Source organism: Leuresthes tenuis, unplaced genomic scaffold (genome assembly GCF_036924035.1).
Source record: "Leuresthes tenuis unplaced genomic scaffold, fLeuTen1.0.hap1 SCAF_23, whole genome shotgun sequence".
Classification (NCBI taxonomy): Eukaryota; Metazoa; Chordata; class Actinopteri; order Atheriniformes; family Atherinopsidae; genus Leuresthes; species Leuresthes tenuis.
The window spans coordinates 22,466,438-22,483,369 of NW_027325377.1; the positions used below are offsets into that span (position 1 = coordinate 22,466,438).

Here is a 16,932-nt window from a genome sequence, read left to right on the forward strand (position 1 = left end):
TTTCAAAAGATTATCAAGGTATATTAAAACAACGTAAGCTTTGGCAAACAGCACAAAATACATTGATAACGAAAAATAAAATTACTTCAGTAAATCTTTAATTTGTCCCTATATTTCAAGCAGTCACGTGCTATGCATTATAAATGACCTTCAGTTGAATCTATTATTAATAACTTCACTGACAATGTGACTCTTTTGGAAAAAGAGAGCAGGAAACGGAGTCCAGCATTGCAGGTGTCCTTACAGCTTTGTCTGTAGCCTAATCTTTAAAGTTTCCCTTTTTCCCCTAATATGGACTCCTACAAAGAATAATCAATTATCAGATTATCAGACAGAAATCTGGGTTTCGCTGTACATATTACTCAAACACAGATAGCTGTCACATTTGACATGCAACGACTTCTGCACAGGAATGACGAAATGGTGTACGTGAATAAACACATTAGGAGTGTATCATTGTGGGTTAGTTTTTATACACTAGGTGGTGCCAGAAACTCACTTTTCTATGTTGCACCTTGTGAATGATCCCAGAGAAAAAAAAAACATGAGTGACTTGAAATCCTGAAATCAACATTTATTTCATTTTTTTAAACTTCATTTAAAATACAAAATATTTTGCAATATCATATTGTTGAGTAAACCATTTTAACAGCCTTTCATGCTTCTTGTGTAGCTTCAACATTAACCAGAATGTCATATTGTTTCATATCATATACTGTAATATGCAACTGTACTGTATGTTCAACAGCAACTAGAACATTGTTTCCGGGTCCACTTAAGTGCCCATGCTGGCCATCCTGTTTTATGCTCCAAATTACTTTTGTTTTGTGTTTCATTTATTTATTTTTGTGTGTGTGCACACTCTTATAAGGATATGTCATTTTCGTTAGATGTCTACTTGAGGACAGCATCCCGACAGCAGGTGTTGTCCTGAGTTAGATGCGTGAATTACTCTGAAACGATACAGCCAGTTTACCTGTGAGCCTTTTTATAAAAAACACAGAAAATGTGCAGGAACTGTCGGAGACAGAAACAAGACAGGTGTCACAAGAGCTCAGTCACAAGTTAAATAATCTCCTTTGATACCTGATAGGCTAAACAGTTGACCTAGCAAATTCACTTGACAAGAAAAAAAACTTTAGTTGAATTTCACACCAAAATGAAAGAGTGAAAACTGTAAATAGTCTCATCTCACACCATCCCAATTCACCACCCTTTCCCATAATGCAGCAGGGGGGGGGCGATCGAGGTCAGGCTCTCACCTTCGACCTCAACACATCTCTGCTCAAGTCCGCCGTTATTTACAATGAAAAAAACAAAAATATCTACATGTGGAATGCTGATACATTGCAACCTAAAAACTTGATGCAAGTTATGATAAAACATGGAAATGTTCTCTGAAAAAATAAAGACTGCTTGACACATATCGGAACTGTTGACTGTTATCAGTGGAGATAGAAAGCAATAGTATACATGGCACACGCTATACACATTAGCATGCATGTGCTCCACACACACACACACACATTCACACATCCAAACATTCACGCTAAGCTTCATTCAATTACAGTAATAGAAAACTTACTTGAGTGCTGTGCTCAGAATGAGACAACATGTACTGTTGAAGGTTAAATGCATAAACCAAAGTCACCAGTGTGTTTTTCCATTTGCAGTGAAACAAGCAACATTTTCATTCACATAAACAGATACACTTGTATCCACATTCAGTAGCACTATTTTCCGACCCCTTCATTTCAAATAGCTACCATTAACAGTAAGACCACACCAGGTGGTGAGTCAGGTTCCCATTGGCAGTTACCTGGTGAGCAGGTTGGCAGTAGTTTCATGCTGCTAAGCAGCGCCTCCACACAACATGAACACATTAGGAGGAGGGTGTTTGTAATCAATGCATGATCTCAAGTTTCCGACACATCAATCAATTTAATATTCATAAATTCCTAACTTGACGGCATATTTGATGGTCTTCATACCATATGATATGATGGTAGCTGAATATCATGATTGTCAACAAGGCCATCGCAATCTGTTGAAGAAGCTGCAGCCCAGTCTCACCAGAAAACATGTAATAGGTACGTTTGTCCACATGTCCAAAACATAGCAGTGTCACGATCCATGGTTGTAATTTGTGAGATGATAATGTATCTCTCGACAGTTGCTTTCACACACAATGTATCTCTCGGCAGTAAGGAATATGATGTGATGAGAAAAATGTAGAGAATGAGTCTAGATCTAGTGATCTCTTGCATGAAAGTCCTACTACCATTCAAACGTTTCCTCTTTTAAGTGTTTGTGACCAAATAAACCCTGTTGAGTTGAAACCTCAGCTGCATCTGTGCAGATAAAAGACTAAGGAACATGTAGTATTCGTACAATTTTCAAGCTTTTACTCGTAAAACTGCAATGTCATGTGTTGTGGACCAACAAAACTATTTCTTGCTCTGTCATGAGATTGGGTTAGAGATTTATTCCTCACACCTGATGCTACTTTGTAACTGTGAAAGAGCTTTTAGCCCTGTGTAGGAACCTGGACCCCCCAAAATGTTTTGATGATTTTTTAATATCAATGTTAAAGCTCTTACAATACTCAAAGAGACGGTTCACAAACTAAAGGAAAAACCAACATAAAGAAAGGTTCTTAGCAAGGTGTCGGCCCATCACATTCTGCATTTTATTCTTCCAAGATATTCCTTCATTTTATTGTTTTTATGATGTTGGTGGAGAGCAAGGAACAGACCCAAATCTTTAAGCCTCTCAAAGGATACTCGTGACCTATGGATGACAGCATCCATGACCGCTTGCATCAGGACAGAAATGTTTCGCCGCGGGGTAAAGGCGACAACTTAACTGCAAAGCAACTTTTCCTTCAATCGAGCAATCAAGCATAACAGAGCCACTGGATTCCATCGTTGCAGGTTGATCCTTTAATTTGTCACTCATTTGTTAGCTTGTAAATGTTTTAATGTTCCCCTGAAAACAAATTTTCCATTATCAGCTGAGTCATGTAGGTTATTTTCCATGAGCGCTTAATGCCGATCTGAATATTCCCATAGCTTTTAAAGCTGTCAGTAAGGTCAGGTGGTTTTCTGTATGTAATGCAATTAATGATAAGTGGAACTGTCCAGTCTGTCTTGCGTATGAAGGGGTTTGTAACTGTGGATCTAGGTCACTGTTCTCTACAAAGGCACTAGAAACCGTGCTGAGAGCTTCTTGATCATCAACATACAAATAAATATCCAGAAATTACTGTGTATTCTCAGTAAACATTTATGTGTAATAAATTTTCTCCCATTTTCATATATATATATATATATATATATATATATATACGTACATACTTCAAATTATATTGAAAACAGTGTTGGGATAGTACTGACAAGGTTCTGCACAATGGCCTAGACTCGGTGTGGAAGCACTTGACAGTGACACTGGATCATTCACGCCTCCTTTAGTGTTCAATGACAAGAGTTTGATGCAAAGAAACACAATGTGAACGAAATGCAAGCAGAAAACAAGCTTGAGAAAATACGGGGCTACAAGCAGGCCGATTGGATCCAAATGTGGGATTCCTGGCTGGTGTGATGCTGAGTTCATCCCGGCCAGGTTTCCAGACTATAAATGCACATACCTGAACTGGAAATATAACTTTCTTCTTATTCTATTACATATGTACAAGCAGTCCCTCTGTTGTTAAAAACAAAAGCAACATATACTAGCTTCTATCTTGAGTCACACTTATCACAGCTGTGGCCAGTTTTTCTCTACATATCATACGCCATTTAACACTCTGAAAACAAGGAACAAAAAGGCACACCCAGCTGCTCGTAGGGGCGCACCGAATACAGTTTTAAGATGCAGCTTACCTCTACAACAGCTGACACAAGGGTGGTAAAATGCTAAGACTTGTGATGTATTCATGCAGATACTTACGTCTCAATGCATATTTGTCTGTCTGCGGGTGATTAACTGTACTTTCATAATATATAGATGTGTATATATATATATACATACATATATATATATATATATATATATATATATATATATGCATCTATATATTTGAATATGCCATTTTTTGCATGTCTGCAAAGGAGATCAAATAGCACGAACACACACACACACTTGGCCACACGTGCTCAGTCTGATAAAACCCATTCTGTTACATTCCATCTGCTTTTCTATACTGCTTGCTCTGTCCGTCCCTAACATCTCTTGTTTCACACTTTCTTTCATTGGTTATGGGGGACTGTTGAGAGCGTGTTCATTGGGAAGTCACGGTGTGACTGGAGCTGATGGGTGTGGAGATGAGGACGTGTCAGCAGTCTTGGTGACAGGTAGCCTTGGCTGCCAGCGTGACAGCCACCACGGGGTAAAAGCAGGTGTCCACAACGACTGTCACCTTAGCAACTGTTACCACAAGTATGGTCACATTTGCCAGGGTGACGAGGGGTGGCCATAGCAACCGCTGCAATCAGGCTGCGGCCCTTCGTTAGACAAATGAGTTCATAGCATTGACGGGTGACGGGGCCTCCGAACTTTCGTTGCCTTCGTGCGTGTCTTTCTCTTTCTTGCCGCTGTACTGGCCAATGAAGGAGCCATCCTCATTGAACTGTCCGTCCCCACCCTCCCCGTAGTCCACTAGACTGTCATCACTCTCATCACGGCGCACCGTCCCGTTGGACGGCGTCCTGCTGCCCTTGAGCGGCTTGTGATCCTCCGTGTCACTGTAAGGGAAAAAAGAACACGTTGGAAGGAGGGTTCACTAAGAAATAATTCATGCAGGTTGCAGAGCTGCCAACTGTTCATACAGGCTCTTCAAGCTCTTCGTTAGCAGTCAAGCTTTTCCACTGCACAAGTATCATATACTGTAGACAAGACATTAGAGCTGCCTTTGGTCAACAGCCTATTTCTGCTCAAGTGTATTTCGAATGTAAAAATATATACACAAGTATTCTGATTTAAACCAAAATACACTCAAATACACATTAATTCATCTCTTGCTCTTTACACTTAAAGTTTCTATACGTGTACAGTGGAGCAGCTCAACTACATATATAGTATATCTATAATGTTAGTGCTGTAGTAGTTCAAGGCTGGGTGCACTGCAAGAGAGGATTTTGCAAATGCGTGCCGTTCAGTCCTTTGCAGCGATCCTGAGTTAGAAAGCAGTTTCTGAAATAGTTTCAGTCAATATGCTTAGGTTTACATGCAATTATCAAAAATGCAATCAACAAGTCAATGCTACCAAATACATCCTGTTCTATGTTTGTTTAAATACATCTTCATCTATTCAATTTACCACAAGCTCTACAGAGAATACTCAACTTCACCTACTTAAGTTAACGTTTAAGTCTATCCAGTATGTATTTATAGTAACTAATTAAATTATTAATACATCTAATGATTGAAATGTATGAATGATGGAAGCTAGAGTCAGTTAAAGCAGTAAAAGAATAAATACTGTTACACTTCAATGTAAAATAATGTTACAATGTTACATACAACAATGAGACAATGACATAGACTTCATTTACACCTGGTATTAAAGTGATACTTCTGTTTTCCTTTGAAGTGGAGTTGTGTAAAGTACTTGTGAGTATTTGTGTGACAGCGGTCAGAGCACTCTCACTTTGGAGAGTTGGGGAGGAATTCTGGCGGGGTGCTAAGCTAACAGCTACGACGCCACGGATGAGCTCATTTTCAGCATCTAAAACAACTCAAGTTCAAGCTGTTCAAGCAAAAATTGTACATAGTGAATTTAAGACGGTATCACTGTTGTATCAGACAGTTGTTTACTTTATCACTATTTTCTCAACTGAAGAGCATCTGTCTTGTTTTACGTGATTGCGTGTAGGGAGGCTCGAAGGGATTCTGCTGCTGATTAAGTATGAGACACAATTCTACTGGTCTTATACCAAAACAGCATCTAAAAATGAGAGAAAAGTCTCATCTTTTTTTTCTTTCTTATGGGTAATCCCAAACAGTAATCTTGGGATTAAGTCAACGAATTTGATTAGCTGTAGGATACATTCAGCAGCCACAATAGATGCTATGACGCTTAAAAACACATGTATTCATTTGAGAAAATATTGACATTCATATTATATTTACATGTATATATGTATTCACAGACAAATGATTGCCTGATGCAGATGTTACATAGTCAAAAAATTCACTATACAGCATTCATGTAGCCTGCCATGAATTTTTTTTCAAGTTTGAGTTGTATTTGATGGCAAAATTTCTCTCTTCTGTGGTGCCTCCTCACCATTTATTAGATAAGATCCCTTGTAAACTACACACTGGGCAATTTTAGTCATCTTGTGAGTTTTACTTAATTCTACAGGTCACGTTTAGCCAGTTTGACTTCCATCTACACTGACTGAGACATATATCCATGCTTAAGTCCCCTCCTATTGGCTGCTAAGGAGGTGTAGGCCGTATCAGCAGTTACACTGCAAGATGACGAGTTTCTGAGAATGTGAGAAATTTGTTCCTGGCTGTCTCTGGTCGCAAGACAGTGGTCTTTCAACCTCTGTCATTGCACAGTGTAGAACTACCATTCTTTTTGCCCACAACCAATGACATCTCAATGATTATTTTGTTATTATTATCATGTTGTCATCTTTAACCTGGGACAAAAGAAAATTGTACAGTGTGTACCAGGCACTCTGACCGCTGTCTGCTACAGTTAAGGCAGGACTACTTATAAAAACTTTACCCATACCCATTTCCAAAAAGGAATATCCCTTTAACTTTGGTGATCTGATCTCAAGGTGGCAGTTTAAAGTACAGGTGTGAACTCACTCAGGACACACTATGGACGTATTGTGATCTGATGGTTTGGACTACATTTGGCGGTGGTTTGGGACACATGTAGCCACATTAGTCAGTGTAATAACAAGTATGTCCTGAGATACAACGACATACCACCTACACACCTGATGTTCCTCCATATAAGTGTTTGCTCTTCTGAAAGTATTATTCTGTGTAAAGCAGAGTTCAAACAGACTGGATTTACTATCACTCACAGAAAACCTCCCTTCTCAGAAACAATTACTAAAGCAACTGTAAGCACAGCACCAAAGTGTTGGGTTCATCCTGAATGTTCCGTTGGAGTGTTTTTATGCAACAAAGATGAGCTCACACAGAACTCACCAACCTCATAATCTCTTTATATCTTTTGCTTATATTATTTATCTCTCTGACTGAATTAATGACATAACCAAAGCAATTGTTCGTATCTGAATCCATGATAATATTGCTCAGGTCTCTGAGAATAAACTGGGCAACGCATTTTAATACCAGGTGTGAGCTAACCTACTTAGCACTGTCCACAAGCGATTGCATCAATAAAGGTGCATCTTAATGCCAGGTGTAAACAGGGGCTTAGTAGAACAGGTAAGTTGATGTGATTTGTCCCTGCCTTTAGTTTCAGTAAAGTTAAAAAAAAGTTTAAAGAGGCTTTATAAGTTGCATGAACTGCATGCTGGTTTAACTGCATCTCATCTTACCTCTCCATTGACCTAAAACCCCCAGAAAGATAAAAATGGAAGTACACATGAAAAGTAATCCATGAGTCATAATGAATGCCTTTTTTTGTGTGTGTGTATTCTGTCAGATGTCCACAACAATACTGGTTCTGCAAGATAAAGCATGCACATGGAAACATTAAAAGTTACACCAATGTAAGTAACTTATTTGAATGATAAACCTCTAAATTCCTGGAACTGCTTGAAGGTTCAGTCCTTGATAACATTTCTTACAAAACGGGAATCTGATGAAAAACTAATAAATGTTAATGGAATGTTTTTTAGCTTGAGGAACAGTTAGTACGTACTTTACTCAGTAACAGATGGGATAACATGTTAAAAATTGACATATGTACAATGTGTATTGTCGGTAAGTTGGCATACACAGTGTAGTTTGGGTTTTGCCTTGCCTCTATGGTGTGTTTGGGAATGGATTCTGGTGGGGGCATTGTCTCTGCAGCCTGGTAATATATTCTACATACAAACAGCCAAGTCAGGACAAAATAAATGAACTAAAAGATCTCATACATTACTGTGACCCTACTGTAGACGAAGGTTAGTCATTTCTCACCTGTACTCTCCAAATGTCCCATCGTCCTCCTTCATGGGCTGGATCTCAGGGTCTTGGTGAGCATCTTCTTTCTCTTTCACTGTGAATTAAACAGTGTTTGTCCTGTAAATTTCTGCCCATCTGTGTCGATAAACTGCACACGTATCGTCTACTGCTAACATTGCTTTACCTGGATATTTGCCACCCTTATTTCTCTTGATGAAGCACACGATGAGTAGCACCAAGATAAGGAGAGCGATGGCACACATCAGTCCAATGAACCAGCCCTGAGTTGCGATGTCCACCTGCCGATTGGGTACAGCTGGACACACACAGAGACACAGGAGAGGGGGAGAGAGACAAGGAGGAAGAGTAAGCCAGACTGTAAGTCCAAATTTAAATGTAGGCTGCGAAAACGGTGGAACTGTTCTTTTCATGCTGAGCAACACTGAAATGAACAGAAGCCATTGGAATGAGATTTTAAAATAGGTTAATATGCATGATCACACACACATGGAAAATGTGATGAAAACAGAAGGAAATAAATGATAAAATAATCATTAAAGGTATGATTCTAAGTGACATGCATTAGACTGCTGAGGCTGTTCTGCATAAGTATAACCATTAAAAAATAAATATATCAATCTTTTATTCCAGTGGAAGATGAATGAATGAAATAATAACAGCTAGCAACAAATCCATGGAGCAATTATCCATTATTATTTGGTGAGATCATCACTTGAATTAATTAGCAGGTTAAGATTTTTAAAAGAGCTCTTTCATATAGAAAAAAATTGAAAATTCCCATCAATAATTCTACTTAGTATATGAGTAAAAGAAATGTCAAATTCATGAAATTTCTTAAAAATAATAAAATAATTCAACTTCTAAAGCTTTGTTATTTACTCATATTTAAACAATCATTTTATGAATAACAATTGCACTTATATCTTAAAAATAATATCTCATAAAATAAGTGCCAATTATTGAATTGTATTTGGATTTGTTTATTTTCTATGTAAAGTGCATATATATATTACTTTTGTTGTGAATAGGCACTATTTAAATGCACTAAATTAAGTTTTGTGTAGCAAAATAAACTAAAATATGTATTTTTGATGGGTCCATTCCATTGGCCCTAAGGAGGACATGTTATGAAAGAAAATTACCAAAAATCTTAAAACTGTACATCTCATGAAAACACTTAATGTGTGTAAAAGCTTTTGAAAATATTTTTCAACGCTGAAATGAAAAAATACTTCAGTTAATTCAAATGGTTCACCACATTCACTATATTCATCTTTCACTCGGAAGAAAGAGAACAAATACAAGAATTCAAAGTGAAAAGCCCTGACTCTGTGAATGTGGAATGACTTAATGGGAACTGATGGCAAGCTCTGACATGCTCTACACAAACAAGGAAATTACTGTACATTCATGTCTGAATGTAACACCGGACATCTGATGATGAGTCTGAGCTGACACGAAACTGGCAAAAAGTAAACACAAAGATAGAGCAGCTATCCTGAGGCATGCCGCCTCACCTGGCACTGTAACCAACACTTCGCTTGTGCTGTGGACCGTCCCGTCAGCTCCGTCTCTAGCTACCACTCGCACCCTATAGGACGTCCCCGGCTTTAAACCTTTAATCGTATGTGAGTGTGTACCGTTTACCAACTCCTTTTTCCAGTTCTCTTCACCTGGAATTGGTGCAGTGGATGGAGAAGGATTAGATTCGGGGCATCCTTTGGGAAAATAACTATTCATAGGATGGTATTTGAACAGCAGTTTCCATAGGTAAATGAACACAGATTAGATTGCTGTGATTATAATAGCTGAGGCATGCACTGATAATTAGAAATGCAAATACAAAGAGAAGCCTTACTGTTTTCTACAATATACTCCACAAACATATTCTTATGGTGTCCAAAGTATTCCCAACTGATAACTGCACCCTCCTCTGAAACAGATGTGTTAACTGTGCCAAACGTAGGGCCAACAGGGGGCACTGAGCATACAAGAGAGACAAAAATATTCAAAATGCAAATAAAAGCACCAGTTTGCAAAGTTACCTGCATTTAACTCATTAAATTGTCTTAATCTTGATTATAAATGTTCAATTACAATGTGTCCATATGCATGCACATAACATCTCCAGGACAATATGCAGAACAAAATCTGGTGTTCAGTTCAATTAGTTACATCGTGTTTTGAACAGGACACTGAACAACAACTTAAGCAAATTCTGTTTTTTTGTGGGGTCAAGAATTATACAAATGACCTATGTCTATTTCACCAGTTAGAAACTTGTGTAAAGTAAACCAATCAATTACAATTAAAAATACTAAAAGCAGAGTCCTGAACTCAATAAAGAGAACCAGGTTAGACAGATGAGACAATAATATTTTAGTCAGTCATTTATTTATTGAAGGAAACTATCTGACATGACATGACACGTGAGTGGCATACATCTTAATCTTTAAAATTAGAGATTAAGTTGAAGGTGATAGTAACATCAGGTGTTTTCAGTCAGTCGGTTGAAAATCTGGTGTGAACGGGTACCAAATGGAATAAACAAATGTTCTGTGTGACAATTGAGACAAAAGAACATTTTGGTTTAAATAGGAAGGGTTTTGTTCAGCGGGAGGAAAACATCTGTAAAACACAGCAGTGGTAGTGTTATGCTGCATCTGGGTCAACACAGCTTTCAATTGATCATAAAAAAATCTGAGATCTAAAATTCTGAGATCTAATGGTAAATTTTAGAAAGTGTGTGTGAGTGTGTGTGTGTGCGCGCATGTGTGTGTGTGTGTGTGTGTGTGTGTGAAATTAATCTCAACAACCCTGAGCAAACGGTCAAAGGTCAAAGGGAAGCTGGACCTGCTTTGGAAGGAATGGACTAAAATTTGTTCGAGCTGGTATTACAGAAACATTTACATCCAATTACTGAGTCAAAATTTAACTGAAAGATACTTGATCAATCACTACAATGAAATCATATTGTTATTGAGAAACAGTAACAAATTAGATGAGTAACAAAATTGAATAAAAAATAGGTTGACAAGTGCAGCACGACAAGAAGCTTGAATGAAATCTGCAGACTGCTATGTATGCATTGGGGTGTATCGCTTGTAGCTAATCTGATGATGTCACATGCAGCATCAGCAGGTAAAACAGGGGAACTCTCTCAGGAGACCACATGCACGGAAACTATTATTCATCTGCTGCACAAAGGTGTCTGACTGTTGATGTGATACCATGTGAACCATCATGCCACTCATAGATCTGTGATGTTGAGATATTTTTCTCCATAAATGAAACACCAAGTCCAACATTTTTGTCTTATTTATTCAGCTGGGTTCGCTTTATCCTCTTTTGAGACTTTTGATGTGTTTTGTTCTGCTAAATTTCGGACGTCTGGACATGCTTATCCATGAGCATAGAACATACTAAAGGAATCAAAATATTTTATGCACCACTGTGCATTTGCTGTGTTTTAGCAGCACTCAGTTTAAGGGTAGACATTTGGGAAGGTAATAAGGGACACAGGGAGAGCTTGTACCCTTGTGAAACGGGGAATGCAGAGACTGAGTGATGGGGGAAGTTGGGTGAGGGGGCTCTGTGGGGCCTGAAAGGACATGGAAAAGAGTGAGACAACAAACAGATAGTGCACACCATAAAAGAAAACATATGGTACTGACAGGCAGAGCTAAAGCAAGTTGCCCCTTTCAACCCTGAGACTCAGAGTCATTATTGCATCCAAACAAATTAAACTAAGCAGCTCAGAATAACAACACTGCAGCATGCATATTTGGTTAAAATAAATAGCTACTTCATAACATCAACAGGTAAATTTAATGTGTTAAAATGCTATAAATTAACATAAGTACCATGCATTCTAATTTTGATCTAGTGAAGGTAAATATAAAAAAGGTAGAGCAGGCAAGCACAGCTAATACTAATGAATAAAAATTCTATTTACATTACCTTACTGTAAATGAATAGGCTAAGTTTGCAAACACGCTACCATAATAACATGCAAGGAAAAGCAAGATGAATATAATATTTCATTCGAAGGTCAATTTAGCTTTTTTAATCTGACTGTAAAATTAGCATGCAGAAACTTCCAGTGGTACACATGGGTTACCTTTGCCTGTCTCTACAGTGGGCTGAATACGAGCTTAAGGGAGAAGAGAAAGAGAAAGATAAAAGCGGTGTAAGATGTCGAGTGAGGAATTAGAGCCTCCTCATGGTTTTAATTCTTACAGGAATCCCTAATATCAATCACAGGAATTTAAGTCTGACCATTAATGAAGTTGCTTTCAGGCAGGTGATGGAAGACTTTGACCTTTTCTCCCTTTTGCGCTTTTGGTTTGCGACACAATAAGCGAAATGCTTAAAATTTAACTTTACGCAGACAGGACTCACTTGTTTCCATGACTGTGGAGGCTTCTTCTGAGACGTTGGGCCCAGAGCCTTTGATTGTTCTTGCACTTAAGTACAACTTGTAGAGCATGCTGGAGTCTAGGCTGTCCAGGGTAACGGTGGTCTTGTTGGCTTGAAGGGTCATTACCTTTCCTGGTCCCAGTTCACCAGTGTTATTGACTGTAGAGACAGAGAGAATTGGTTAAAAATGGGGAGAGAAAGACAGGATATAAGCCAAAAGGGAAAAAAGTTTAAGTTGGGTAGTCTATTAGGCGTCTGTTAAGCCTACCTGCTTGGTATATGAGTGTGTATCCTGCGAGGCGCCCATTGTTGTTCATTGGTGGGCCCCATTCCAGAGTGAGAGAGTCCAAACCAAAGTTGACCACATTCAGAAAAGAAGGAGGCCCTGGAACTGAAAGCAACACCAGAATCGTGGTGAGGTTCTGCTGGATGCATCTCATACACCATGTAAGTGCATACAATGGTTCATCCAGTGACCTATTCTGTACGATCTTTAGGTTTGTCCACATAATTTTGAGTGTGTTCCATGAGATTTCAGGTCAGATCAAAAGTTTTCAGCAGCCAGGGTGTTTCACATCGTACGCTATGTGTTTACTAAGTTGTTGATGATTTGTTCTATGGTCCTTTTGGTGGTTGAAATGGTGAGTCTACTTTTAGCTGCAGCCATCGGTGACCAATTTAAGGTTTGGAGGGAATTGCTAAAGTATAAAAGTATTGTTATTTTTGGTACAAATGTGGGAGCATGTTGTTGAACCTTTTTATTTTGTTGTGATTTGAAAAATTTGGTTTAACTACATAGCGGAAAAGAATTTTGATATGCAACAATCTTAAAGACCTAAATTTTCAGCTGTTTAATGATGTTGATCCATAAATGCAGCCATACACACCTCCTTCAGGTGTCTCAAACGTTGTGTTGAGGCTAGAAGGCCCTTCTCCTTTGTTATTAAGGACCTTGACAAAGAGGTTGTAGACACTGTAAGGCTGCAGGCCTGGCAGCCTTCCCTCGCTACGGTTCCCACTGAAAGTCAAAACTTGCTCCTGCTGATCTGCTTGCTCCTGCGTCTCATGCAAGCCACGCAGCCGACGGTAGTACACCTAGAAGAAGATGCACAACAAGTTAAAGTTAAGTCTGTTATGATGCAGCTTGATGCAGGGTTTTTCCTCCACCAATTTTGTACTTAACAGACACAGTTGGATCGGTAGAGGGAAATTTAATAAAGAAAGCTCAAAATAGGATAGGATTTGTTCTGCAATTATTGATTATTGATATTAAGGCCCAGAGAAGAGAGAAGTAGAGCATAGACAGGAAATATTTCCAATTATTATTCGCACTGACTTAGGTGAGGGATGTAAACTGCAAAATTATCTGGATAAAGGGAAATTTTCTCCATTAATTCCGCCCATAGAATATAAAATCATATACACTTTCAGCTTCATGATGACGTAGCAATAGGAGAGTTTTTGGATATATAATATTATCTGACTTTTCACTGTTGATCGTAACATCTGACAGTGACCAGGCTAGACTGGAAGGAAAACATTAACAAATTACATGCAAGTTAAGTTAAGCTTGCTTTCCTTAACATCCCTCATAATATAGCATAATATTGGCATCCAGTGTACCAAGACACTGCATGGACAGCACACCTCAGCAAAAGCAAATTCCAAAGAGGACTACAGCACACATTTTTTTTAAAGCAAAGCTGTCCAAAAACACACAACCCCCAAGAATGGCTGACTCTTGATTCAATAAGAAGCTGACTGACGTTGTACAGTTGAATAGCCAGAAAAAAATTGTCTCTTTTCCAAGACACTTTTCTTTACCTTGATGAATGATGTCACAAGGTCAAGCAAAGATTTGAAGGACAATTTATAACAATTTCAGTCCAGTATACACCATGTGATCCCAAATGAACCCAAATAAAAGATGACCAACTTGAAAGAAGCGTGGGGATATCTTTGATCGCGGCTAAAAAGGATAGTCCACCCAAGTGTTCACCCATTTTTATACACACTCTATATACTCTACACCAGAGAACATATCAGCGCAATGTGGGATCTAGTGTCTTGCTGACACTCTGGGGATCGAGCCGCTAAATTTCCAGTCGGGCGACGACCACTCTACCAGCTGAGCCAGGGCCATTCAGCTCTTATAATGGCTGTCCCTTAACCTGGATCATTTTACTTAGTTAGGAAACATTCTAGGAAAACAAAAGAACAAGAAAACAATCTAACAAATGGTGAACCTCTAACGATGCTGTATTCAACACCACAAAGCTGCCAGGATAATTTATTTGTACGTCCCTTTTAATGAAATGATCAAAGTAGCTTTTGTGTAATTACTCTTTCTCCCATTGTCGATGGCTGCATGTTGTGACATTTCTGTGTTGGAGGTGCTGTAAGGCCAGCATTACTTGTCAATTCCTAATTGGATAATTACAAGGCTAAGCCAGTTTGTAATGTATTCAAATGCTCAAGCTACAGCAACTTGTTGTTCACTGAACAACGTCAACTGTAGTCACACAGCAAGCAAGTTTTGCCATTCAAGCCCTGATTTTATAGGTACAATGGTGGCAGTCAACTACCAGCAAGAATCTAGACCGTGTTGTGTGAAAACATAGCTGATAAATAGTACCTTGTATCCTTGTAGTTTACCCTGGACAGAGGGGGAAGATACAGGCTCCCAGTGTACTTCTGCCAATGTGCTGTTCTGAACCATGACCTGAACACTATCAGGAGCAGACAAAGGCACTGCCAAACAGAGACGCCAACATGTTAATCAAGAGCATGCAATATAAAGTCAGATGTGTTACTTAATGCCAGTTAAACCACATGAAGAAGACTTAAAAAGAGTGGCATTAGCAAATTAGCAAATTCTTCACAAAATTTACTCACCGTCTTCTCCAGAGTAACCAACCACTACTTCGGCATCAGGGCCGCTGCCATAATCATTAAAAGCCTGAACTTTAAATTCATATGGCACGTAGGTCGGAGTTCCAGAAACAACAAATCGAGAAAGGTTGGCCACACTCTTTGATGACCATTCCTCGTCCACATCCTTCTGTTTCCACAGCACTTTGTACTCCAGCCCAGGACCATTAGACTGGAATCCTGTCAGTGGCTGCACACAGAGTCATTTTAATTTAATTTAAGTCTGTCTCTGAAAAATAAGAATCTGAATATTGGTGCAACACAGAGGCTTTAGTTTTAATTTCACAGTTTCCCTTTGTGGATAAATATTCTCTGTATCTATTTTCACAAGTACTATCGAGAGTCTAATATATATAGATAGATCTATGGATAGATCTTATGTAGGAATGGGAGTAACACTACACTTAGGCTCACAGTCAGACTACAGCAGCCAGGAATTAAACAGTTAAAGCTTTCTTACAGTCCAGGAAATGACCAAGTTGTTTGGCTCTGTTCCCACTCCTTGGACATCTGATGGATTTTCATCTGGAGCTGAAAAAATCAAACAAAATATGGCTAAACCTGCAGATTTGGGAACATTTTACATAACTGGACTGTTTTTAGTTGAATGACTATGTTTATTACCTGCAGGGTTGGTCCTGTATTGACTTGAGGGCTCACTAGGCCCACTGTAGCCAACCTCATTCCGAGCCAGCACTCTGAAAGAGTAGTATACGTATGGCGAAAGCTGTAGCTGAGCTGTGGTGCTGGTACCAGCCACTTCCGTCAGGTTGATCCAAACTCCTGGCTGGTGGAGCAGATCCTCGTATTGGACCAAAAAATCTGGGTAAGATAAAAGATTTAAAAGTTAAATAGTATTCACGGCACCAAAGAAACAAGACAGAGCAATCTTTTTATCGATTGTGATTTATGTAAGTAACAAGTGTAGCGCAGTTTGAGGAAATGGCTGCAAAGCATAGCAGCAGTTTTGTGCGTTTCGTACTCTGAGTAAGACTGTTATGTTCATCTCCAGGGGTCCAGGTGAGTTGAACGCTCCTCTCTGTCTGGTCAGTGAGTTCCAGGTCAGTCGGAGGATCAGGTTTCTCTGGAAACACAATCAGAATGAAGTAGTTACTGCCACTGTGTCAGCAAAATGTGACACTGAGGCCATACTCTTCCTATTCTAAAATGGATAAATGAAAACTAGATGTAGAGTAATTCATTTTAAGCAAACTGAGACTTTATGGCTTTTATTGTCTGTATATTTTTATGGGGAAATACTGGAAAAGTGATGTAACTTCTTATTTTTTTAGTTTATTTACCTTCATATTTATCAACAAAACTAAAATATTGAAAGTGCTGCATGGCCACTTTGAGCAAAGATAATTCTAAACGTTCATTTAATAATGTATCTCTCAGTAATAAAGCACAAGAGTCAGTTAATTCAATAATAAATAAAGTGATGTAAAGGTGCAT

General features: G+C 38.7%; 2 protein-coding genes across 19 annotated transcripts in view; one reads left to right on the plus strand and one right to left on the minus strand.

Moving 5' to 3' along the window:
* The window catches only part of gxylt1b (glucoside xylosyltransferase 1b), a 366,738-nt gene that overhangs the window by 125,665 nt on the left and 224,141 nt on the right, over window positions 1-16,932 (plus strand). The gene's annotated exons all lie outside the window — the stretch shown is intronic.
* nrcama (neuronal cell adhesion molecule a) overlaps window positions 1,922-16,932 on the minus strand; it is a 58,389-nt gene continuing 43,378 nt past the window's right edge. For 7 of the 18 annotated variants that reach the window (XM_072377767.1, XM_072377774.1, XM_072377769.1 and 4 more), the window contains 16 exons: window positions 16,460-16,561; window positions 16,102-16,299; window positions 15,938-16,008; window positions 15,442-15,667; window positions 15,182-15,297; window positions 13,434-13,641; window positions 12,815-12,937; window positions 12,529-12,705; window positions 12,248-12,280; window positions 11,663-11,728; window positions 9,986-10,108; window positions 9,645-9,800; window positions 8,291-8,422; window positions 8,122-8,200; window positions 7,533-7,544; window positions 1,922-4,742 (listed from right to left, as the gene is read on the minus strand). In XM_072377767.1, the coding sequence (XP_072233868.1) occupies window positions 4,508-4,742; window positions 7,533-7,544; window positions 8,122-8,200; window positions 8,291-8,422; window positions 9,645-9,800; window positions 9,986-10,108; window positions 11,663-11,728; window positions 12,248-12,280; window positions 12,529-12,705; window positions 12,815-12,937; window positions 13,434-13,641; window positions 15,182-15,297; window positions 15,442-15,667; window positions 15,938-16,008; window positions 16,102-16,299; window positions 16,460-16,561 (2,057 nt within the window). In that variant the 3' untranslated portion in view covers window positions 1,922-4,507. The other 11 variants (XM_072377781.1, XM_072377778.1, XM_072377776.1 and 8 more) reach the window with 6 other exon arrangements.